The sequence below is a fragment of the Mesoplodon bidens genome (genome assembly GCF_964165515.1).
Source record: "Mesoplodon bidens genome assembly, chromosome: 5".
NCBI lineage: Eukaryota > Metazoa > Chordata > Mammalia > Artiodactyla > Ziphiidae > Mesoplodon > Mesoplodon bidens.
Genome location: NC_138161.1, coordinates 5863348 through 5889520, shown reverse-complemented (window position 1 = coordinate 5889520; position 26173 = coordinate 5863348). Strand labels below are relative to the sequence as shown.

General features: G+C 46.0%; 1 protein-coding gene across 2 annotated transcripts in view; it reads right to left on the bottom strand.

Annotated features, from left to right (window-relative positions):
• Nucleotides 1-26173, bottom strand: part of DSCAM (DS cell adhesion molecule) — a gene marked incomplete at both ends in the record, with an annotated part of 733770 nt that overhangs the window by 141191 nt on the left and 566406 nt on the right. For both annotated transcript variants that reach the window (XM_081235410.1, XM_081235409.1), the window contains 3 exons: nt 5973-6101; nt 6712-6808; nt 7815-8011. In XM_081235410.1, the coding sequence (XP_081091536.1) occupies nt 5973-6101; nt 6712-6808; nt 7815-8011 (423 nt within the window). The remainder of the gene's footprint in view (nt 1-5972; nt 6102-6711; nt 6809-7814; nt 8012-26173) is intronic.

Below are 26173 nucleotides of genomic sequence, written 5' to 3'. Positions count from 1 at the left end.
ACTGCTTTATTCGACTGGGTTCTTACAATATTCTGGTGAAGTAGGGGTTTTTATTTTCAGTGTGAAGGTCAAGAAACTCAGACCCTGTTATCGAGCTGGTGAGAAGTGGGGCTGGGATTTGACCTCACCCGTGTTTTCCCCAAGGTCTAGGCCGTCTTCCCGCAGCACACAACCTTCACATAGTCTCTGCAGGATGCCTGATGGATGAGACTGGCTTTCAGTTTTCCAGGTATCTGCCGGAAGTCTCATGTGCTTAGATGAAAACCTCTGACGAACTTTTAACTTAGCTTCCTGGCGAGGAGGATCAATGCAGAGAGCTGGGTCAAGTGCAAGGGAGGGGAACTTTGCCAAGAATTATTGTAAGTCCTCTGGGTTTGTAGGAGCTAAGGGTGGAGAGCTGTGCACAGTCAGATTCGTCCCTTGGTTTAGAGAGGAGATGTCAGAAACATCTGATGAAAAAGTAGGCAGGGTTCCATGACGTGCCCTAGAGAGACCAGTGGTGAATAGGATGAGGAAGTTCAGAGTGGCCTCCCTGCCTCTGAAGTCCCCATCATCCCCCATGGGAAGGACTGGAAGAGCCCCCAGGAGCGGTGTGGTTGTACTGGGGGCTCGCTGATGAGCCCAGCTTGGGTGTCAGACACCCCGAGTCAGGAGGACGGCAGATCGTCAAGGACAAATGTAAGAGGGTGAACTTGATCTGCAGAAGGGTCGTCAGAGGCCTGAAAGAGTGAGGGCGGCCCAGAGTTTGAGAGACAAAATTACACAAAGGAGTGCAATGAAGAGGCAGCTCAGAGGACGAGACCTGCTGTGCTGGGAGAGAGAAGGGAGGCACTGGGACCCAGGGGAAGCCGCGTCTGCTCCTTGTTCTCCAGGGAGAAGAAGCCTCGGTGAAATGGGGAAGGGGGCCTGAGAGAGGAGGAGGGAGGTGTGCAAGGAGCTAGGCCCGGTCAGTGAGGCCCCGGGGAGAAGGACAGAGGCACCCCAGAGGGGACGTGGGGACAGGCAGGCTGCCTTCCAAGAGGGGAAGGAAGTAGACGCAGGGGACAGCAGGCCGATCCGCCAGCCGTGCACGGGGGACAAGATGCTGGAAGGGGATGGAAAGGGGTTCTTGGTGTCCATCTGGAGGAGAAGCAGTGGCTAGTAGGGTCCTAGTATGTGGCAGATAAAGCAACCCGTGGGATTGGGGCTCCATGGAGAAAGTTGAACATTCCAAATGAGGGAGGCAAAGGCTCCCTTGTGTCTGTGCCCGGTCAGATGACACCAGGGCTGTTGCCACGGGGCCTGATCAGAGCAAGTGGGCCAGGAGATGGTCACTGGAGATACAAGCAAAGGTACTTGGGATGTTTTGTCTGTCCTGGCAAATGGAAAATTAAGGAGCCTCATCTGTTTTCATATCCTGGAAGGGATGTCATTTGACAAAAGGGCTTATGGGGTGGAAGAGGGCCACTGGCTTCAGGTGCAAGAAACGTAAGAATGTCTAATAGTCCTGGCCGGCCCGAGGCAGAATCGTGCTTTCTCGGGCTGGTGAGTTTCCATTGCTGGGGTTGGTCAAGCATAGCCTGCAGGATCGCTTGCAGGGACCCACTTTGCTAGGAATGTGGTCATACACTGTGTTCTTAGCAAATTAACAAAAAAGTGGAAGAAAGCATCTTTTAGGGGGATGATTTCATTGCCTAAAACTCAGGTTGAGAGTCAACCAGTCAAAAAATGTTTCTTACAAGTCTAATATGTGTGCTGGTCACTGTAGGCGATGCAAGGACATAGCACAGGGTTCCTCAGATGTAGTACCTACCCTGAGGGGTCACTAGATCCCGCAGGGGGACAACTACCCAGCACAGGAGACAGCTATTAAATAAACAGTCACAAGCTCACCAAATGTTCCAAGGCATACAGGGTGCTCTATGAGTAGAGAAGGGGCATGCCATAAACTGGGTAGTCAGGGAAGGCTTCCTGGAGGAGGTGACATTTAAGCTGTGACTTGAAGGATCAGTTTCTATGTACTCTGCCTATAAATTGCACTCACTTAAATTATGGCTGTACTGTTTGTATACCCAAAACTTATTGAGGAAGCAACTAACACATGAAAATGCTAACACTTTTCCTACAGCAGTGACTGTGATTCCTGCCTGCTACTGATTGCTCCTTCCTCCCAGGCCTTTCAAACTGAAAGTGATGGAGGTCCTGGAGGGCCCTGGTGCAGACCTCAGGCCATGGCTACCTGTCCATGGGCTTTTCGCCAAGGACCCCCATGGTGCTCATTCTGACCCACAGACTGCTGGGTTCCAGGACTGCAAGGATGCCTTAGCCATGAGCTTGGCTCTGTGTGTGTGTGTGTGAGTGTGTGTGTGTGTGTGTGTGTGTGTGTGTGTGTGTGGAGTAGAAGGATGGAAATATATCCCTTGATTCTGACCATCCCCAGCTTAACAGATAAGGAGCTTTCCTTCTTTAATTATGTACAGTCCCATCAACTTACGCATTTGAAAATGCTGTTGGCAATAAAGGAAATTCTTAGGTTTGGACTGCACGTAAATCAAATGCCACAAGTATTACTGAGCACGTCTTATGTGGCAGGCACTGTGCTAGGTGCTGGGAAAGCACCGAATCAGAGTCCCTGCCTTTGGGAAACTTACAGGAGACATGGGAGACACTGAGGGTCCTGAATGGGTAGCAAGTAGTTAAACAAACACAGATCTGATCCTAGAGGCCTTTTACGTGTAAGCATTTTGGTGCACGCTGGAGTAATACTAAAAGCTACATTTATTACACATTTGCTATGTGCCAGACGGTGAGTTGTAAATGCATTCCCTTCTCAATGAGAATTCACCAAATATCTGTGAAGTGCTGACACATGTTAGGCCTGTGCTAGGTCCAGGGGAACTGGGCTGGACTCAGCACACCCCAAGGAGCTCCCAGTCTGGTAGGGCTGACATGTTAATAATCATCAACCACAGCTCTTGACCCCATTCACCAACTAGGTCACACTGTGCAGTACCAGGGCTTAGAACTTCACATACTTTTTGATGGACCAGTTAAACCCACAACATCATAAAAATGTCAGCTCTCCGTTAAGCTAATAAACAAATTTAATGTGATCTCATTAACAATAACAAAAACATGCTTTTATGGAGCTAAACGTGTTGACCCTAAAGTTATATATGGAAAACTAAGAAAACACTGGAAAGGCAAAGTTACAAGGGTGGACTAGCCTTCCTAGATATGAAGACATAAAGCCTCTGTGATTAAAATGCTCTGGTACGGGTTTCCCTGGTGGCACAGTGGTTGAGAGTCTGCCTGCTGATGCAGGGGACATGGGTTCGTGCCCCGGTCCGGGAGGATCCCAAATGCCATTGAGCGGCTGGGCCCGTGAGCCATGGCCGCTGAGCCTGCGCATCTGGAGCCTGTGCTCCGCAATGGGAGAGGCCACAGCAGTGAGAGGCCCGCGTACCGCACCCCCCCCCGCCAAAAAAAAGGTCTGTACTGGTGCATTCATAGATAAACCAATGGAGTAGAATAGAAAGTCCAGAAATAGACTCAAGTACATATGGAAAGTTAGTATGTGATAGAGGTGGCATCTGAAATCACTGGGCAAAGGTGGACCTTTTAATAAATGATGTTGGGGCAACAGAAGACCCATTTTGGAAAAGATAAAACTAGATCTATCTCTCCCAGCATACAGAAGAGTAAACTCCAAATGGTTTGGAGATCTAAATTTTGAAAAGAGAGGGAAAGAAACAACATGAAGTACTAGAAGAAAAGAGGCTGAATTATTTTATGGCCAGACGTAGAGAACAACTTTTCTAACTTAACTCAAAACCAAGATGTAATAAAAGAAAATATTGATAAATTTGAAAAACAAATACAGAGTTAAATACGTGATCGCACATGATGACACCTGCCAGGAGAGGAAGGGGAGAGACTCTAGGAGCACATGAGAGGGAGGCCTGGCCTCGAATGTGGACCAGGGATGAGTCCCTGTGGAGGTAACACGAGAAGTGGCATCTAAGTATCAGGTGGGAGTAACCATGGTAACTGTGTGGTCCAGGAGCAGGAGGGCAGCCTTTGAGGGACCCTTGTCACAGTGATGCTTTGGGAGCCCATCTCACAGAGGAGGATGGTTTGGGGTGGGTACAGCTGGTAAGAGACAGGGCCACAGCTGAGCCAGGACAGGCTGGACCCCAAACCCCTTTGAGGAGCCACTGGACCATCACCACTGGACCATCACTGGCACCTGGAAATGACTGATGCCCTGAAGACAGGGAGGCACCGAGCTGCTCCCCTGAGAGACTGACTGGGCACTAGCTCCCAGACCCACAGTCCTTCGGTCAGTGCCCAGTCAAAGAGGCTGGCGGGGTCTGTCCCTCCCTCTGGGGACTCTGCAGAATGTCCGCGTCATGCACGTCTGTGTTTCTGCTGAGTTCTCATGGTTGCCATCAGTTTCCAGGCTGTTCTCCAAGAGAACACGCTGGTCTCACCTAAGAAGCACTTCCTTTACTTCAAGACCTGGATCTCAGAACTTCTCAGTCTTGGGTTCCATCCTGACCTTATTTGCTTAGAACAAAAGCAAGGCCTCCTCTCTTCCTTTGACCCTGGGCAAGCCCGTTGGTCCTGATTCCTGAAAGATCCCTGTTGGGACCAGCACTGCCCTCAGCTTGCTCACGGGGCATCCTTCACCTCCACCTGCAGTGGACCTGCCACATTTCTAGGGGACAGTGTGGCTGCAGCTACTGTGCTCCTCTCAGGAGGCTTCCTCAGGTCCCATGTAAGCATCACCTCACTTCCAGGTCTCTGGCTGCAGCTCAGGGGACCAAGCCAAGCCATTTCACCTCCTCCGACGTCTTTTCTTACGCATGTCCAGCCCGTGACTTATCACCAGCCTTGAACACTATTGCTGCAACCTCTAGTCTTGGTTTGATACAAGGTGTTTTCAACACCATGAATTGCTTTCCTTAAGCCCCACCCCTTAGGCTTTGTCTGGACTTGCTTCCTACTCCCGTCTCACAGATTCTCCTGCTCTGCCCCTTGCCCACTCGTACTGAAACATTTCCTCCCTCCTGACCCGCCTTTCCAGTCGCCTCCAGCGTAATCTTTTACTCCAGCTTCAGCTCCAAAGATACGAAGTGGGTCACAACGGTGTGCTCTGAAGTAACGCACGGTGCCCAGAGAGTGAGAAACAAGGACAGTTTCCTGGCCTCTGAGATTGTCAACCCTTCACGTGCTGATGCTGCTCCAATTCCTCGTCTCTTTTGTGTCAAAGTCCAGACCAGGAGCCACAGCGGTGGTACCCTACCCTCGGCCTGATGGGTCCTCATGTTCCAAGTGACCTTGTCATTGTCACTTTAAGATGATCGACAGGCACGCCTGTCGTGGTCCTGACAGCTGGGTCTGTTTCATTTCTGAGCTCCCTGCGAGCCGGCCACTTGCTGGCGCAGAGGAAGCACAGGAGTGCTCACCTGCATTCGGGCCCCTGGCCTGTCCCTGCACATCCAGGAGGGCCCTGCAGGGTCAGAGCCCATCTAGAGAAGACGTGGCCCTCTGCGCAAACCACCACCCCTCAGCTCAGCCCACAGACACTGAACAGCTGGTACTCAGGGATTCGGACACGAGGGAAGCAAAGGGAAGCCGGGGAGGTAGAGAAAATGATGACAGAGGCCAGGTCGGGTCGGCAGCAGCCCATGCGGCCATCGGTGGCGACAGTGCCAAAGTGGCCACAGGGAGCAATCAGACAGAGGTCCTGCTGGTTCAAAGAGAAAAGAGGCAGGGCTGACCCAACGAAGCCATCTCGACAGAAAACCACTCCCACCACAGGACATGTGGGTGTACTTCACGCAAGGAAAGAGAGAAACTGGTAAAAAGAGCCCCCTCTGAGTTTCCCGGAGTCCAGGTTCTTCTTACAGGTAAAATCCATTACAAAGGCAAAAAACTAAAAGGGCTTTTTGAGGTGGAAACAAAGTCGGAGGCAGTCAAGGACTTACCTGATTTATTTTTGCATTCAATATCGTAGCCCGTGATGGGGCTGTTTCCATCAAATCCCATGGTCCACCTGAGGGTGATTGTGCGCGCCCTCACATCTTTGATCTCAATTTCAGGAGGGTCTGGAGGCTCTGTGCGGTCAACAGAGAACCCGGGATCAGTTCAGATGTTGCTCAGACATAGACGCTAGTGGAAAAGCTGAGGGTGACTCACAAAAGCTTTGTCAGCATTCGACATGGGCAGATGATGTTTTTTACCTGGAAGTATTTTTTTTCCCCAATCCCTTTGGAGGATGGAAAATTTTCACTTTTCAAATCTGCCAATTTTCATACCACTTGTAAAGCTGGACCAAACATGGAAGATTTCAGTGTCACTCTTCTGGTCTGGCTTGGGATCTATTCACTCAAAAACTATTTTGGCCCCAGATGTTAAACTTTCATTCGGATCGTCTAGTATAAGCATCACTAAAACTGAGCAAGAAAGGCACACTATCAGGGCTGCCCAGTCATCCAAACCCAATGCCTTTAGGGACTTGGTGCCCTGTGTTTTGGGGCTGCATCTTGACATAATCATGAGATCTGCAGAATGGTGCTTTAGCACCAACTTTGTACAGATTCAAAATTTTCTGAGGCCTTGGAAGTGTGACACGTCAAGCTGAGGCCACACAGATTCCCAAGCCTGGGCACACACTTACTGTCCTGAAACAGCCGTGTTTCTCCCCCTAGGCTATGTCCATCCTACCTTGCACTGTGAGCTGAATTATTCCACGGTCCTCCCCATAAGAATTGATAGCGTGACAGGAGAAGAAGCCAGAATCTTCTCTTACCGTTGGCAAAATCTACGCGTAAAGCAGAGAGAGATCCATCTTACCCAGTAGAACGGAGCAAGGGAACAACGCAACGGCTTTTGGCTGTAAAAATCTTCTCTCCTCTCTCACCCTCCTCCCACCCCCAAGCACCACATACACACACTCACAAACACACACACACACAGGGACACACAATTCTGAGAGCAAATTATTTCAGCACAATTGTAAAGGTGCAGATGGATAGAGTCAATGTAGACGGCCCACGTCAGCTGCCAGCTTGTGAAATTGGATGTGTAATTTATGTAGGATGTCACGGTCAGGTTGATATATATTCCCCATATACTGGTTTTTTTTTTTTTTTTTTTTTTTTAATCTCATAGTGGATTTTTCAAGCATTCAAAGCAGCCCTGCCTGAAAAAAACAGATCTATAAACACTGCAATAAAGGTTTGGCCTCCCAGGCTTCCAGGATTGGACCCTGGGAGTGAAGCAGTATCAGCGTTTCAAACACAGGGCTTTTTCTTTCCATGTGTGTCCTACGGCATCATGTCTCCCCCATATTAAAAGAATCACCCAGCTAACTGCCAGTGGTGCTAAAAGGTCTAAGAGACTGCAGTACTTTTTTATGTTGGGTTTTTCCTCAAGATGCAAAATATTTTCCTTATAATACGTTTTGTCCAAGAACCCATCTAATTTTTCTTTTCACAGGAAGTTAAAACGTGCGCAACATAGGCTGTCATTCCGCCAGGATTAACTGTCATTAAAAGACTCTGTTTCTCTCTTTCTTTTTATTATTATGGTTGGGTTCCCTGCCATGTTCCCAATAATTTTACTCTTAACAATTTTACGTATGATAAGGCACTATTTTGGCCGGCTACTCAGCAATCCCATTATGGGAAGGGGGAGAGACAGTGCTTCGTAAATGTTTCAAAAGCTGATTTGCTATTGGCTACCCATATGCACCAACTTATGTGAAAAGACAGGATTATTCTGCCCATGAAGGTAGCTTCTCATCTGCCCTGTTTGTCATGTTTTACCTGCAGAGTGGAAATCACCTCCTCTCCCAGCTCCTTGACGGACACGAGATAGCGGGCCATTTCAGGGTTAATGATTCGGTCCTCCTTCTCCCAGCGGACTATGATGGGCTTCTCGCCATGGGCCGTGCAGCTCATTTCCTTCTTCTGACCCTGAGTGGCCAGGGTGGTGTTTGGATAGGACGTAATCATCGCAGGAACTGAAAACCCAAAAATGACACAACTTACTCGGCAAAGCAGGGTTCTCGGCTTCCCCCACCTTAACACGCAGCTCAGTTTCTTTTTTTCTCTCTGGCTGCACTGCGTGGCTTGTGGGATCTTAGTTCCCTGACCAGGGAGCATGGAACCCGGGCCCCCGGCAGTGGAAGCGCAGAATCCTAACCACTGGATCTCCAGAGAATTCCCGAGGAGGTGTTTCTTTGAAATAAAATACATTCAGGAAACTGCTGAGCAAGAATCATGATCAAGATTGTTGGAAGGTGGCAGAAAAATGAAACTGGACTAAATGAGCCCTAAGCAGAAATTGCCCTGTGGTTCCATACTCGTGGGGTGTTGCTCTCTTCCAATCCCTGTGGATGGCAGACCCACATCCCCTAGAACACACAGGACAATGATGTGACTTGCTTCTCGGATGGGAAAGGGGGCTTCCATTGAGAATTACACTCCTTCTGTAATCTCCTACATTTCTAACTCTCCTTGTCAGCTTGGGAATGAAACCTTGTTAGTCAACTGAGATGGAGCCCTGGCTGTTGCTAACCAATCCTTGAAGTGACCTCTTGACATCCCATCCCATCCCACAGCTGGCACAAACTTTTACAGTCACTTGGAAACCTTGGACCTATCCTTCTCCCACTGTTTACAGCAGGGAATCTCATCCCGATACATTGAGAGAACAGGAACCTTTATTTGTGAAACTTGTCCAGTTCCCTCTCTCCACCTCAAAATCCATCTATAGACTCCCATCCTGGGCAATACGCCAGGAGACATGAGGCCCCAGGCCCATGCCACAAACCACCTAGAAATGCTGGACAGTGTATAACAAACACCTTTTAAATGCATACTAAGTTTATAAGAAAGTGAAAGAAAACCCAGGAGCCAGAAACAAAGGTGGACGTTGAAAGACCCAGGTATTACAGTGCTGGTGCTTTGACTGCCTGTGAGACAGGAGATAAAAGTGAAACCTCCAAGCAGAGCTCCTCAAAGGGCTCTATCCTAGGAGCAAGCCAATCACCAAAAATCAGTCAATACATAAGACCGCACGATGGCAAAGGGAGAAGCAAACTGCCTTGGCTTGTGTTGCGAATGAAGAAAAACCATCTCCCTTGAGAATTTGTAGCTGGTCTGACTCTACATAGGTTTGGAGTCAAATTCCTGCTAAAGGATTCATGTGATGGTGACCCTAGTTTGGTAATGGGCCTGAGGAATCCAGCAAAAGCAAACAAAAACACACTGGAGAAGGATGGGTCCTTTATCCAGGCCCATTGAGATTCTCCCAGATAAACCTTCTCTAAACATGAACTCACAAAACAAAAATACAAAACACATGAGGAAACAATCTACTCTCATTGAGAATCAGCACCCGCCAAAGACTTCAGAGGTTAGAATTACCAGACACAGAACCTGAAATAATCATACACTAAACGTTTAAAGATATTTTTAAAACATGAGAGAGCAACACGATGATATCAAAAACAACCAGAAAGATTTAAAAAGAACTAAAACAAATTTATATTTTTCGCCTGTTTTTTAACCTCATTTTCCCAATCACAGAAAGAAAGACCCTCCCTCATTTATAAGGTCAAGCTCACACTATGCTCTTTATATCCCACCTCAGAGCCCTCCAGTGTCCCATCCCTGGGCACCTGACCACAGAAACACTGGGCCTCCTCCTGAGACTGGCACATACTGGGGCATGTCTTCCCCAAGGCCGGTGGGGAGGGTTTGAGACAAACAAGCCAGAGATCTACCAGCTTTGCAGCCTGAAACCCCACGGAAGGCCCTGCACTGTGACGTTTCTCTATAGTCAGTGGGTGTGTGGCAGAGATAACAAGATACGGAGTGGACAGATTCAGAACCTAAGAAAAGACGCACTGTGAGTCCCATATTTTAAAGAAAGCCGCCTACAGCCATGGTGAGATTCCTCTTCCTGCGTATCTGAGAATTGGCAGAACTGGCTCTACCATCCCTAACCTTTGGTCCTCCTCCCTCTCTTCCTCTGGCCTATTTAAGAAAATTTTTACTTTTATTAACAACTTCGCAGAGGTATAATTAACACACCACAAAATTCTCCTGCTATAAGTGTACGAGTGAGTGGGCTTTAGTATTGTCTTCGTGTCCTAGGGTGGCAGTAACAAATGACCACAGGCTGGTGGCTTACAACAGAAATGTAGTTTCTCACAGTTCTGGAGGCTAGTCCACAAGTAAGATGACATCAGGACTGCGCTCCCTCCAGAGGCTCCAGAGAAGCATCTTTCCTTGCCTCTTCCAGCTTCTGGTGGCCCTAGGTGTTCCTTGGCTTGTGGCAGCTTTGTTCCAGTCTCTGCCCTGATCCTCACATGGGTACTTCCTTTGAATGTTTCTCTGTGTCTTCACACGGATTTCTTGTAAGGACAGCAGTCATTGGACTTAAGACCCGTTTTCATTCAGTATGACTTCATCTTAACCAATTACATCTGCAAAGATCCTACTTCCACATACGGTCATATTCTGAGGTTCCTGGTGGAGGTGAATTTTGAGGAGGCACCATTCAACTCACAAACAAGTGTATTTACATTATCCAACACACACACACACACACACACACACATTACTAGTACAACCCAATACAAGTATATAGAGTTGTATGACCATCACCACCTCAAATTTTAGAGCATTTAGATTACCCCAAAAGATTCTGCCTGTCCATTTAAGGATTCTTTCCTTTCCCACCCCCAGTCCTAGGCAACCACTAATGGACATTCTGTCCCTCTAGATTTGCCTTTTCTGGACATTTCCTATAAATAGGATCCTACAGTAAATATATATTTTTTGTCTGTAGCTTTCTGGGTGTTTTTCCACTGTGCATGTTTTCAAGGTTCATACATACTAGAGTGTGTACTTAGTACTTTTGTTCCTTTTTGTTACTGAGTGATAGTCCACCGTGTGGATAGACTACATTTTGTTCATTCATTCACCAGTTGGTATACATTTGAATAGTTTCCACTGTTTGGATTTTACAAATAATGCAAACATTTGTGTAGAGGTTGTTGTGCTGACTTATGTTTTTATTTTTCCTGGGTAGGCTGCTAGGAGTGGAACGACTGGGTCACAAGGCAGTTGTATGTTTAACATTTTGGGAAACTGCCACACTATTTTCCCAAGTGGCTCCACCATTTTGCAGTCTCTATGTAAGAAGATTGGGCATGGAAAAAATGTTCCCCTTCAACCACGTGATGGAGACAGGCCCAGGCTGAGCAGCTGCAACCAGTCTCCTGCAGACACGTCAAGATGATTGGCCAGAGACAACCTGGAAAAATGCCCCCATATAAGCAACCTAAGCAGCCCCTATTGTGTGCAACTCACTCCGAGTTCGCCTGTGTGCTCTTCCACATGTACTTTGCTTCGAATAAACTCTGTCTCTATTTCACAATCTTGGTCTCTTTGCTGAATTCTTTCTTCAAAGAAGACAAGGACCGAGGTCCTTCTTGCAGCGCTTCCACCACCAGAATCAGTGGGGGAGCTCCAAGAGTAGAGATTGGATAAAACCGCAAGAAGGTGAGCTGGCATATTCTGCTCCAGCATGATGCTTCCTGGCTGTGGAAACCCCAGGTCCACCACGGTGCTTCCACTACAGAGGAGTTGAGGGTGGTGAGGAAGGTTCCAGGAGAGGGAGATGTCTGCCACCTGGGAGAACTAAGAAAACTCAGGGACCAGAGCTGTCCCTCCTCTGAGATCTTGAAGGCAGAAGGCTTCCAGCAGTAGCCTGTGTAGGAGCATGAGAAGGGTCTATGGGTCTGTGAACCCGGGACGATTGTCCCGTCTCCAATTCTCCTCCTCACTGGGGACAAGGTCTGAAGCCCTGGGAATTCAAAGGCCCCAGGTAAAGGAGCCACGGACCGGTCCAGATAGCCACGAACCATGGGGCACCAGCAGAGAGGAGGCTGGTAAGCACACCACTGGTAGGGCCCAAGGGAGGTGTGGCATCCTCTTCAAGAGTGTCTCCCACAGCAGGGGAGGCTGGGCTGCAGCTCCGAGAGGAGCAGGGAGCAGAGTGGACCTCTGCCCCCACCTCCCTGCTCCTGCCTTTGTCTTTGCATTATCTGTCATCAAACAGCTCTGGCTGCTACTGAACACTTTTGAACAGGGGTGTGGAACTTGGACATCTTATGTGTGGATGGAGAGCTGAAAGAGAAAGCTCACAGCTTGACCAAGGGGGAGCTGGACAAAAGCTTTGGACACCTGTGCTTAGGACCGTGGAGCACACCTGCTCTGTTGCGCAGAGCCCCATGTGTGACCCCAGGCTGCCCAGCGCGCTGCGATGCCTGGGATCGCTTTCCTGAACCTGGTGGTGGGGAGAGGCCAGGCTCATCTGTGAGGTTCTTTGGACATGTCTCCTTATCCGTTTTCCTTTAAACATGGAGTAAGAATTTTCTTTATAGTGGCTCCATTTCAGTAAACCTCAACCATAGGGAATATATTTATGAAAAAATGAAGCAATCATATATCGTGTCTAAGAACCCCAAAATGCCCCACAAATGTACAAAATGCAAATGTTTTAGCAGCAGGGGCAAGTCCCTGATGCTCTCTGTTTAATGTTTACAAGCAGGACACATGACTGCAGTTAAGATACTTTTCTGCCCATGGCAGATGCAAACCCACCCTGGGAGAAGTTGGCAAGCTACCAGGGGTGGGACCACCAACAAAAGGGAAGGAATGAAAGAGCTGATACGAGAGAGGGAAGTGTGACAGCGCCGACTAGGCATGAACCTCAGGACGCATGGTGATGCGGGGGCCACTTGAGTCCAGCAACTCCGGTGTCCATCCTCCCGTCACCCCACACTCATCTCAGCCACCCCTGAGTGTTTCTGGGGGCTCCAGAGGACCATCATTGTGGGTTTTTAAATGATGTTCCTGAACCATTAAAAAACGTTATACTAGCCTGGTGTGGTTGGTTTAAAATGATTTAAAACACTTAAGATTTCTTTCCAAAATGGCTAATAAAAACATTTTAAGTGTCCAAGAGGGTAGGAGAAGTCAGTTCTGTGGGCAATTTACTCTGGGCTCAGGGACTCAAAATCTCTGTATAAGCATCCCTGAAGGTCGTCTTTCGAAAAATATACCAGAACGGAAGGTCGTGCTGTCATTTTCCTGGGAGGGATTTGGAGGGAAGCCACTGCCACTGCCACTGCCACTGCCACTGCCAGCAGACGACTGCACTTGGTAGGGTGTCCTCAGCAGTGGGTACCAGCTCCTCTAGTTGTACTCAGGGATGCTCAGTAATGTGAGTCAGGTTAACTGTTCCTGGTGAAAAATCCTTTTCCACGATAATGGCAAACCTCATATTTGTATATGTTGTAAAATTACTTGTAAACTTGAAACACAGTTGACTTTTTAATTAAAAAAATTATGTTCTAAGGAGACAAATTATTTGAGAATCTCAAGATGCTTCCTTTTGCTTCTACAATCACTTCATCTTTTAAAGACAGGAATTGGTTTCCCATAGTAAGATTTATTAGATAAAACTGAGGGCCAAAAATGTAGAAGAAAATGGGAAAGTTAATTAAAGTATTCAAGAACAGGACAGTTTATGTTATGTCTAGCCCACACTGGACAACTCATTGCTGAGGAAGACACCTAGGTGACAAAATATTTATTTTCATTTGGATGTATATCCATGTTTAGGTATATTTTGAGGGTTTTTTTTCTGTTTTTTTTTTTTTAATTGAATGGCAGATTCTTTAAATTCTATGGTGCTTTACAATTTTCAGAAGTTTCACACACATGGTTTCATATAATCCCATAATAACCCTTTTTAAAATCCCCTATGCCTGTCTTGCCCCACGCCTCTTCCTTCTCCCCACTGGTAACCACTAGTTGGTTCTCTATATCTGTGAATATGCTTCTTTTTTGCTTTGTTCACTAGTTTGTTGCATTTTTTCGATTCAACATACATATAAGTGATATCATAAAATATGTATCTTTCTCTGACTTACTTCACTTAGTATGATATTCTCTAGGTCCACCCATGTTGCTGCAAATGGCACAATTTCATTCCTTTTTATGGCTGAGTAGTATTCCATTGTATATAGGTACCACATCTTCTTTATCCATCCATCTGTTGACGGACACTGAGGTTGCTTCCATATCTTGGCAATTGTAAATAACACTGCTATGAACACTGGGGTGCATGTATCTTTTCGAATTAGTGTTCTTGTGTTTATTTTGATCTAGACCCATGAGTGGAATTGCTGGGTCATGTGGTAGTTCCGTTTTTAGTGTTTTTAGAAACTCCATACCTTTTCCCATATTTTGAATTTGAAGCAGGGAGTCGCTCTGTTGCTTTGCCTCCATGGGGGCTGTGACGATGACTATGGGCCTCATCCTAACAGATGCTGAAATGTGGGCGTGTCCAGGGACATGAGGGACTGAGCCAAGGCGTACAGGTGGGGAGATGTGTTATGCTGGCTGGTGGCTTCCACATCTTAAATGCAATGGAGGGTGGGGACCCCATCAGAAATGCTCATGGCTGCAGGGATTTGGGGTCCTGGGTGGGCTTGTCCAGGATCTCAGGCAAACAGTAGGTTTGTGTGAAACTGACATACAGGGACACTGTGGGACTTAGCAGGTAATGAGTCAGCTCACGTTCACGTCTGCAGAGGTTATACATCAGGACTTGGTTTACTGTTTTATTGGTTGCCTCGATTTAAGGAAGAGATGGAGGAAAAGCTGATAATGAAGACTAAATATCTGAAGCCACTGCAGGCCACACAGCCCTAAATATTCAGAAATGATTCTTCTAGTATGAAAGATTCAGCAAAGAAGTCTGATTCATCTGAGTCAGCAAAGAATCACTCACACCATTGACAAATGAAATTCCCATATAAGTCTTTGCTGTTTCACTTCCATCTTGTTACTGTAAACAAAAGTACCAACCAAACTTCACGTTGGAACACCGGTTCATTAGCTATAGGGTGACTTATGGGAGCTACAGATGCAAAAGTTCATTGAAAAGCAATAAAAGTATTTTGTGAGCTTGAATTGTCTATATGGAATTGATGATCCCTAATATTATATACTTTATTATTATTTATACTTTTTTGAGATCTGCATGTTAAATGTTTACTAGCACGCCACGGGGCATATGAGCAGAAGAATTTACAGACCAGAGACAAAGTAACAGGAACATCATACACGAAGTGCGGTCCCATCAGCCAAAACAAGTAGGCGGTTGTTTGCGGACATGCCCCCCACTTCTTATGCTTCCAAAATGGAGGGACCTTCTATCAGAACAGCACTCCTGACCTCTCTCCTGTATGATGGGGCAGCGACTTACTGATGTGTGAGTTGGGAAGGAACTAACCAGTGAGGCCCAGTCCCTTTGGGGGACTTGTTGGCAGAGGGTGTGTGTCAGATCTGCCCACCTCCCATAATGATAGGGGATGTGTCTGAGTAAAAGGAGAGCTGTGCACCTCCAGCCTGGTCAGGGGCTGGGTGGGTAACTCTCCCTAATTCTAGATGTAGGATTTGTAAATCCACATTCTCCAGAAGTCTCCTATCAAACTACGCTACTCGTGTGTCCCTCCATTACTTGATTCTGAACTCTATGGTATTATTTTAGGGGCCCCCTTAAACTCTAACAGCAGGTGTGAACTACTGACCTTGAGCAGATATTTTCAGTTGCCTCCCCAAGCCCATTTTTTCTTTCTTTCCCCAGTTTTTAACAGGAGACATTATAAAAAAATCTATACCTGAACGAAAGAATGTATTTAAGTGCCTTTCACAGAGCCAGGTATTGCCATATGACTGAGATCAAGGCAGTGACATATCTAAAACTTCTGGGAGGCATGCTCAGCTGGTTGTAACCCCTTTAGACTTTCTCTGCCTCCTCCTGTGCCAGCCTGAAATCAGGACCTGATAGCTGGAGCACCAGCAGCCATCTTGGATCATGAGGTGACTCTGAAGATGGGAGCTTGGGTTTCTGATGACACCCTGAAGCTATTATCCCAACCTCGCCTGCCTCGCTCCAGGAAAAAAAAAAAGCTACATGACAGAGAATTGAACTATTATGTTTATCCATTATTATTTTGGATTTTTCTATAATAGGAGACTGAGAATTGTTTTAAGCTGACCTTAACCATAGGTCCCGACTATTTCGGAAAATATGGCATATATTCTATATTGAAAAAACAATTTCTATTGGCTGGCTCTGTACAGGAGGATGTAGTGTATGCCTCATATAGGTTCCAAAACAACCACCGGTTGAATACTTGTTGTTGATGGGTTAGTTTGTCATCAGCCTGTATAACATGGTAGTTGCCTGAATCTAAATCCTTAGGTGTGCCACTGGCTCACCGTGTGGCCTTAGACAGTCCCTTAACCATTCTGTGCCTTAGTTTTGGTTTTTGTCAGATGGAGATAATGATTGTTGAGAGGTAAAAGGAAGCCAGTCCACAGCCCACAGTCAGTGTTACATGAGCTTAGATTCATGGCCTCTCCGTGTATCTGATGGCAGGGTTTTCTTCATGCCCTAGGAGAGGGGTTCTTCAGATGAGGAATGAATGTGAATATGGGTTTTGACTTGGGGGCTGTGGTCCGCTCAGGTCTTTGGGCACATCATCTTCATGAGGCTTCTTTACTAAAGACATCTTCAATCTGGCCTCGTATCCACTAACCAAGATTTTTTTCTTATAAAGGCTGAGAGCTAAGTCATGATAATTAAAGATCCCAAAGCCACCAAAAGTGACCTCAATTGCAAAACTGTAAATAAATCTGTTGTAGGCGCAAGAAGAAGAAAATATTTACTTGTCATCCTTATCAAAGCTGGGAATTTAGCTTTGGAACGTGGCCCCCTGGTCCCTAAAGTAAGGAGCCTATTTCTACAACCCCCTGTGCTGAGCACAGAATAGAGAAACTCTGGTGGTAAAGCTGTGTTCTGGAAATTAATCCACACTAATGCCTCCCAGTGTCCTGGGCATCTAAATGTCACATAGAGGATTTCTCAGTGTGCGGTATTTGCTGAAAAAGGAAAAAAAAAGAAATTTGTAAAATGGCAGAGTGTGAAAAAATACAGATTTCCTGTGAGGACATGGTAAGTGTGGTCACTTCCCAGGTCTGGGGTATTTAATCACGCTCACTTCTTTACATTCCAATGAGAGTGAATCAATTCTACAGTAAGGGTCTCTGTCCTACCTTATGAGCTGCTACGTAGGGCAGGGAGCACATGCATTGTGAAGGCTGGTGTTCACCTGAATGCAATCTCCTATCACGTTGAAACATCCAACTAGAGGAAGATATTATTGCTCTCCAAGAAACTGCAGCATTGCTTGGAGAGCTTGCTTGTTCTCTGCCCTTTCCTTTTCTTACTAATGAAAAGCTTTATTGCATTCTACGTGGGAGAAGTGTCTTGACTAAATCCTGGCCCCCTGGTTTATGGTTTATCCCTCTTACTCTGCAAAAAAAAAAATGCTTCTTGTTTTACTCATATGTCTCCTTTGGAGGAGTGCCCCACCAAAATGGGGATTTTAGTTGTGGTTAATAGTCAGAAATAGTCTGACAAGCCCATGCTCTGTCCTACCCGAGTGTTTTCAGCCCTTTAAAGAAATGGTCAAAAGAATTTTTCTAAAGCGATCATTATCACGTCTCTTTGCAATGCTAATGTCTGAAGGCACAACCTTTGTGTTGGTCACAGTCACGGGTGCTGAGAGATGACAGCCTGTCACTGGAGCAGGGCTTTCCGCAAGGGTCTCTGAAGCACAACGAACGGATAGGGTAAGGTAACAGGGATGGGCACCAAGGGGAGGCCAGAGCAGCCCTGCTAGTGGGTGCAAAGAAAATCCACACCAAGAGGGCTTTGTTCAAAGATGGCTCACCGTGTGCTTCTCTTGCAAAATTTCCCATTAAAGAGAGTGCAGTTTTATTTCGTTACATACTGTTTTATAAATTTCCTTCATAAATCAGGCTATCACCTAACAACATCTTAATGTTCAGCAAATCTACGTTCTTATGGTTTAAGGGAGGCCCATCTGACCTACTTTCTCATAGGGTAGAGATGCAGTGGTAGAGTGGAGCCGCTGCCACCCCCCAGGCTGAGCCGATTCTGCATATGGAGATCAACTCTGCAGTCCAGTGATGCCATCTATTTAGCTTGAAATTGGCCACGGTGGGAGGATTTACACCACTGAAACTGACAAACGCTAGAAATCAGGACTCTCTTCCCTATCTCCACCCCCAACAGCTAGTTGTTTAACACTAAAGGATTTACCAGAACACTACACAGGACGGTACGTCACTATGTGAATGATTTTAAAGGGTGTTCCCATCATGCCAGAAGCACTGAGGAGGTGTGAGTTTACCTACAAGCAATAACCAACCTTACTCATAACAGTGAACCCTGCAAATAAGAACAGCACATCACTGCATGTTTAGACAGGGAATTCAGCGATAACTTGAGGGACGCACTGATTTTTCAACACAAGGAAAAAGAGAAAATAAAAACATGTTAATAAATCACTGATGAGAAAGATTATTTCCAAACTTTCCTGTTTCATTGACTCTACCAATAATACAAAACTGATCCTAACACAGTTTTATTTCTTTTCTTCTACCTTAGCTCTGCCAAAAAGACCACTGAAAAAGAAAGAAAAGGAAATACCAGGTGTCCTGGATAAGCCACAACTAGACAACATGTCTGTCAAGATAGTATGGTTCAATTCCTTCATTTTACAGAGAAGAAAAGAGAAAATTAGAAAAGAGGAATGGGTGTCAAGGGCCCAAATGCAAGAGTCAACCAAGATCTGACTTTAATGAGTCCTATTTTAAAACCATCATTATGATCAATAACGACTCCCATAGAGGGCAGCCAACCTTCCCAAGTGCCCAGGACCTCCTGTGTTTGAGCAGGAAAGACCTGCATCCTGGGGAGTCCCTCAGTCCCTCCACGTGGTCAGAACAGAGGCGGCAGAGGACAGTGTGGAGCTAAGAACAAGGCAACAAGGTTGCCCCAACACCCAAGGTGGAAACCACAGTCGGGGACACACAGTCAGGGACACACAGTCAGGGACACGGTCAGGGTTGCCAGCTGGGAGGGCCGTGGACAGAGATGTTCTGAGACATGAACACTTTTTTTTTTTTTTTGCGGTACGCGGGCCTCTCACTGTTGTGGCCTCTCCCATTGCGGAGCACAGGCTCCGGACGCGCAGGCTCAGCGGCCATGGCTAACAGGCCCAGCTGCTCCACAGCATGTGGGATCTTCCCGGACCGGGGCACGAACCCGTGTCCCCTGCATCGGCAGGCGGACTCTCAACCATTGAGCCACCAGGGAAACCCGAACACGTTTTTTAAGCTACTTCTTCTTTCTCCTTTTTTAGCTACTTCTTCAAATATTTTTTTACGTCTTCCCAACATTTGATTATAAACATTTTCAAACATACAGAAAGCTGAAGAGCCATATACCCACTGCCTGTGCTCCACAATGAACATTTCATGCAGAGATTTGAATCAAAATTTATTTTCATTATCATTTCATCAGTCAATCAAAAGTTACTGAACACCTAATTTTCATTATTCTGAATACATAAAATAGGCTTAGGTGAAAACGTGAATCCGTGAGTGTCACAAAGATCAGGTGCTAAGATGGCAGCCATCTTCTTGAATTCTGCTGCTCAGGTTGGGGACCCCCTGGAAGTGCTTTACTCTGGACTCTGCAGCTGTGGTTTGGGATCTGGTGGCCTTGGGTTAGAGCACTGGTCCTCTCAGAGGAGGAGAGGAGAAAGGGGCCCAGGAGCAAGGAGGCTGGGCTCCAACCTCATGCCGTCCATGGACATGATACCATGAGAGGGCAAGACCATTGGCTGCCCTGGGACTTTGTTATCTCATCTGATTCATAGGTGAGCTGCATGGGACCAGGTGTTCTCAACCTGGCCTGCATCTCAGAAGTTGGAATCAGCTGAAGAGTTTTAAAAATGTAACAGTGTCTAGGCCCTACCTCAGATCAACTGAACCAGAGTCTCTGGGGGGGGGGGCTTGGGAATGGATTTATTTAAAACTCTTCTAGTGATCCTAATATACAGCCTGGAGTGAAACAGCTCAACTGGAAAGCTCCAAGGCCTTTCCAGTTCTGACTGTCCTCCTCTTCCCATTTTCCTTTCTAATCTCCCCTTTGCTCCCTCCCTCCTTCTCTCCTGTTTATCTTCTTTCCTTCCTTTCATCTTATCCCTCTTTCTTCCTTTCTCCTCCCCTCTCTCTCTCTCACACACACACAGCATCCTATAATAACAACTGCTAACTTTCATGCATCCTGACACTGTGCTGGGACATTTTCTATATACTGTGAAGGTATTCAATCCACACAACAACCTGATGGGGTAGAAACGCGGGCCATAGAAATGACCCAAGACATGTTTATAAGTGCCATTTTAAGTACGTTCCAAATTATACTACAAATATGTGTGAAAGATGTAGAAATAAAATTTCTAGCAGATTCATCGGATTTAAATTTATACGAACAGATGTCTATGCAGATGATCAAAGAGAACCAGACACCAAACACCTATTTTGAAGGGGAAAAAATTAAGATTAAAATATAAGAGAATTTTAGGATTCATTTCATACGTGACATCTTGTTCCCTTCCTCTTTATTTGTAAGTAAGGAAATAGACCTGGAGGGTTTAAGCCTGGCTAAATAAGAACCTCTTCCCTTTCTGCCCCTCTCCTACCCCTAATCCAAAGCTCCACTGTATCCAGTAAGATTTAAAAGAATCAGTATCATCATAAAATTAATATCATAAAATTAATATCATCATAAAATTATCTTACTCCCTAGATAAGGAATCTTTCTCTCCCCTCTCTTTCTTTCGTCAGGCTCTGGGGAAGCTAAGCGGGTCTAAGCTAAACCTCGTGAGGTAAATCATGCATCTGAACCTCTGTATCCTGCCAAGTTTCAGGTCAATTTGACATCTGTGATCTCACAGTGACATGTGTGTTCTCAGTAGAGAAGGGAATGCTTAATTCCATGTACCCATACTAAAACAGAATCAGGGCAGGTAAACAGAATTGGAGTCTAAAGCCATGCAACAAGTCAATCAAAGACCTACAAGGAGAACCCGGGCCTTCTGGATCCAAGTGCAAAGCCACTTTGCCGGACCATAGCTGAGGCCCCAAAGCTGGTCCACAGGGCACAGAACTCTGCCTGCTGGGGCGAGGGGTGCCAGAGCATCCTTGGAAGCCCCTCCATCTGGGGCTGGACCCATTCAGGGGAGATTTCCCCTGACGTCCTTTGTGGTTCCCTTTCCTCAGCTGCAAAATAAAGATCTCAACATCCCTTCTGCAAGCCTATTGCCTATCTGAGAGATGAGGTCGACAGGACATGCTCCATGATTTGTAGGTTCCAGAGCAAAATGAAAATGTGGAGACTTTTGTTAACAAAGCAGGAAAGAGGTGCCATTAAAGTTATAAAATATAAAGCCTTTTTTCTTTCTTATTCTGTCTCTCTTTCTCTCCATGTGTCATGTTGGAGATTTTTAAAAAATATTAAAACAGCCTTTTATTTGTTAATGTCACATAAGAATTTTAAGCAAGTTACACTATCTTAAAAAACACAACTAATGCTTTTTAGGAGAAACCCTTCCCTCCCCTCATCCCCCTCACAAATTAAGAATCTAAGAGAAGAAGTAACCATAAAACAAAGTTTTGCGGAATCCTTCATCCAGAGGGCTTACGTGATGGTTAGGTTAATATTGCCTTCTTACAAAATTTCTCTTTTCCATTTAAAAAGAATTCGTCGCCTTGATTGTTTATTACAAAAAATTCAGTACAAAAGTTTGATGTATTGAAAAATGCTTTTCCCCTCCCTCACAGCACCGTTTTATATATAGCAGACAATAATCAGCAGTAGATTGCTAATCCAGATGGAGCAAGATTTTCTATTTACTGTTGTGTCGACCCTCCCAGGCACCCAGGACACACCCTGGGACTTGCAAGCACATTACACGTGTGCACCCTACTAGCTCAGGGTTCCCTTCCCCCCAGGACGACCACCACACCCAGGCCTTAGATGGGTGACCCCCAGGTAACGTGTGGGGCCCTCTGAAAGCTCTCTGGTGCTGTTGTCTCTGGCAGGGAGGCTCCGTTTACACCCCACGTGTGGCTGCCATGGGGAGCCCGACCCCAATCTTCCAACACACACCCAGGTCCCCGTGGGGTGGAGGATGGCAGTGAGGGCGGGGTGGATGCAGCGAAGGGGAGGCCTGGGGCCCAGTAAATGGGGGGAGGGAAGGCAGCTGAGCATGTGAGGCGGCGGGAGGTGGGATGACTCAGGAGCTGAGCCTTCAAGTCCCCAGTTCATGATGCATTATGCCATCAGACTGCATTACAAAACACATTTAAAGGCGAAATTATTAAGACCTTCAAGAGAGCAGCTGAAGAAGCTTAAACCCCAAGTGCAGGGTCCCTTGGGAGCTGGGAACCCCATGCAATGGCACTGACTGTGTACCCTGGGGGCTGGCCCTCGATACTGGTAAGTACCCAGCCTCCTAGGCAGACACAGCTGTTACCAGTAGACAAGAACAGCCTGGTTACCTGCAGTGGGTAACGAAGCTGCAGGGGGTAACGAAGCTGGGAGGGACAGTCTCTCCGGCAAGGCTCGGGCACACTAACCGCAGCCTTGAACACGGACTGGGAGCCAGCAGGCTCCTCTACTCCCATCACCAAGGCAACCGTAATGAGGGAAGGGGATGGTCCTCTTCCTAACACACTGCAACCTCCCGATGTCATCTTTCCCTGTCATTGAGGTTCCTATCCTCACATCACCTGGGGGGGGGGCCACCGAGGAACCCATGGTCGCATGTCCCAGTCACAGCAAATGCACGGTATCCTCAGAATTCTCCTTTTCTTTCTTTTTTTTTTTTCTTTTTTAATTTTTATTGGAGTCTAGTTGATTTACAATGTTGTATTAGTTTCAGGTGTACAGTAAAGTGAATCAGTTACACATATACATATATGCACTCGTTTTTAGATTCTTTTCCCATATAGGCCATTATTACAGAGTATTGAGTAGAGTTCCCTATGCTATACAGCAGGTCCTTATTAGACATCTATTTTATGTATAGTAGTGTGATATATGCCTGTCCCAATTTATTCCTCCTGCCTCATTTTTCTCCTTTTCAAAAAACTGTGGTAAAATATTCATAACGTAAAGTGGATCATTTTAACCACAAGTCCAGTGGCATTAAGTGCCTTCACATTGTTGTACATCGTTTACCACCATCCGTCTCCAGAACTTGTTCATCCTCCTCAACTGAAACTCTGTCCTCATGAAGGAACAACTCCCCATCTCCATCCCCTAGCCCACCACCCCCTAGCGAATTTGGCAGTTTCAGGCACCTCCTATGAGTGGAATCAGACAGGACTTGTCCTTTTGTGATGGGTTTATTGCACTCAGCATAATGTGTTCAAGGTTCACCCATGTTGTAATATGCATCAGAACTTCCTTTCTTTTCAAGCCTGAATAATGTTCTGTTGTGCGTAGATACAATATTTTGTTTATCCATTTGTCTGTCGATGGACTCTTGGGTTGCTTCCACCTTTTGGCTACTGAGGATAAGGCTGCTATGATCACTGGTGTTCAGAGCATTATTCTGGAAAATGTGTGTTGCCCTTTGCTAGGGAAAATGGTTTGCAATTCTGTGCCTGCTTCTTTTCAACGTTCAAAGGCCGAGTGGCTTTTTCCCGGTTTGGGGTCTCTGCCTCTCAGCTGTATCTCTGTTTCCTCATCTGTAAGAACAATGGGCCCTCCAGCCTCCCGAGGCTGTGAGGAGGATTAATGAGATGATGTGCGTGGAACCCACCGAGCGTGTCCCCAGAAAGGCCCCACAGAAATACAAAGTGCTATTATCACTGCTGCAGAACCAGAAATTCCTCCTGTCCAAATACATATTTTTCATAAAAGTTTCAGCAAGGAAGGCTGCCTACCAGGCAGCTCTAATCCCCATAAAGAAAATGATTTCTCCAGCCAGGAATTAACATGTTCTTAGCACACACTAAAATATCTTCTCGGCTGGGTTATTATGCTTACATAATGAAGTTACTTTGATTATAACCATTAATCAAATACGTGTTTCCAAGCTACAGTGGGCTGTATTTGATGTTAAACTTTAACAAGAATGACAACATCTCCACTTCCTGGCAGCTTTGTCAGGGCCCCGCGACATGATTAAACTTGTCAGGGTAAAGACGGAGGACATTTAGGGTTTATATTACATTCACTCTGAACTTGCTTCAAGTCACATTATTGGAAGAAAGTTGATTTATTTTGCATGACAGGTATAAGTATTAACCAATTCACGTAGAGATTGGCTGGTCATTTCTTCCTTTTTTTATTTTTATTTTTTTGGTCCTGTCCAGTCATGTCTACAGAAGTTACATTTTGTCCAATAAGAAAACTTCCTAATAATTAGGTAGAAAAAATCTATTAAGTAGACTTTGATTTTCTGCCAACAGTGAAAGTAAAAAATAAATTTAAAATGGTAAGAAAATAAACCGTGCATTGTGAAAAATTAAGTGAAGTCCAGAATTTTAATCAGAAAAATAATAATAATCAGCCATGTGCTAGCCAGCCCCCAAGGTTATCCCTGGTGATCCTCACCTTCTGGTAGGCAAACCCTGGTACAGTCCCTTCCCCCACTGTACCAGGGAAGTTGGTCTGCACAACCGATAGAATACTAAATGATAGCACGTCACTCTGAGATTAGATTATAAAAGGCTGCACTTCCACCTTGGGCACTGGAGTCCTGCCTCTCTCCTCTCTTTCTGATCACTGAGAAAAGACTGCCATCGTGTCACCAGGACACCCAGTGGCCCATGGAGAGGGCCACGAGGAACACAAGTATCTAACCAACCACCCGTGAGGGTCCAAGGCCTGCCATCAACCCCGTGCCGGAGCATGGAGGTGGATTCTCTCCCGGCCAAACGTTCTCCCTTCTAAAGTATTCAGATACGGTTCTTGAAAGGCAAGGAGTTTCCGTGGAAACAGGACCAGCAGTTTCCCTTGGCTTAGGGATGGATACACAGAGCAGTTTGGTCTAAAGCAGTGTTCTAACTTTTAAGCTGGTGCTTCACATACAGCTGTTTTTCACGGAGAAGCAAAGGGAAGGAAGATACACCGTCATCCCCTTTAACACTCTTGGTGGTGACCTGTGCCTCACTCTGCGGATACCAGCAGCAAGGCCTATTGCCCTGGGGTCCCTGGAATTCAGGGCAGCGTCTTCTGGCAGCTGTGCTCATGCCACCTCCCTCTTCAGGGCATCGCAGGGTCTTCCTCCACTTGAAGAATCTTGTCCAAGACAGGCCAATGACCACGACTTTGATCCTGCCTTGGGCCCTGCAATCCCCACCGTAGTTTAAAATTTCTGACGTTTGGCCTTTTCTCTGAAGCCATTTTGACCACTTGGTCTCCATCCTGTGTCAATATTCATTTCCCACAGTACTTCTTCATGTGGCCACTGATGAGATCTTCCCACGTGCTTGCAGGCAATGCATATGTGTTTTCGTTAAGTTGGTTAGCTGGATTTGGTTATAATATTTGGGTTATTTAATTTGATTATCATTTTTTCCCTGCATGTCTTTGTCATTTGACCCTGCTAGTATGAGGGACACAAAAAGTCCTTTTAAAGACACCTGGTGTAATAATGATGATGATAATTGCAGCTAACATGTATTAAGCCCTATGCTGATCATTTTATTAGCTTTTAATCTTTACCGCAACCCTAAGAGGTAGGTGCTATTATTATCCTGATTTTATGAGCACAGAAACTGAGGCACAGACAGACTGAATGACTCATTCCAGGTCACACAGTAAGGGGTGGACCTGAATTTTAACACAGTCGTACCCATGGGGTATGCAACCATAAGCAACTGAGTTTAGTCTTGCCTGGTTTTGAATTGTATATATAATAGGCTCGTGCTGTATTATTTTCCATCTTCCATCTTTCATTCTTTGTTATGATTGCATGATATCTGCTATGTGTATTATATATTGAATATATGTATACATGACATAATATATATATATATGGGGCCTGCAGGTGTCCTCATTGTTGTGCAGTATCTCTTTGAATGAACTTTTACGGTTTACTTCCTGGGGAGGTTTCAGAATTTGGCCACTGCAAACA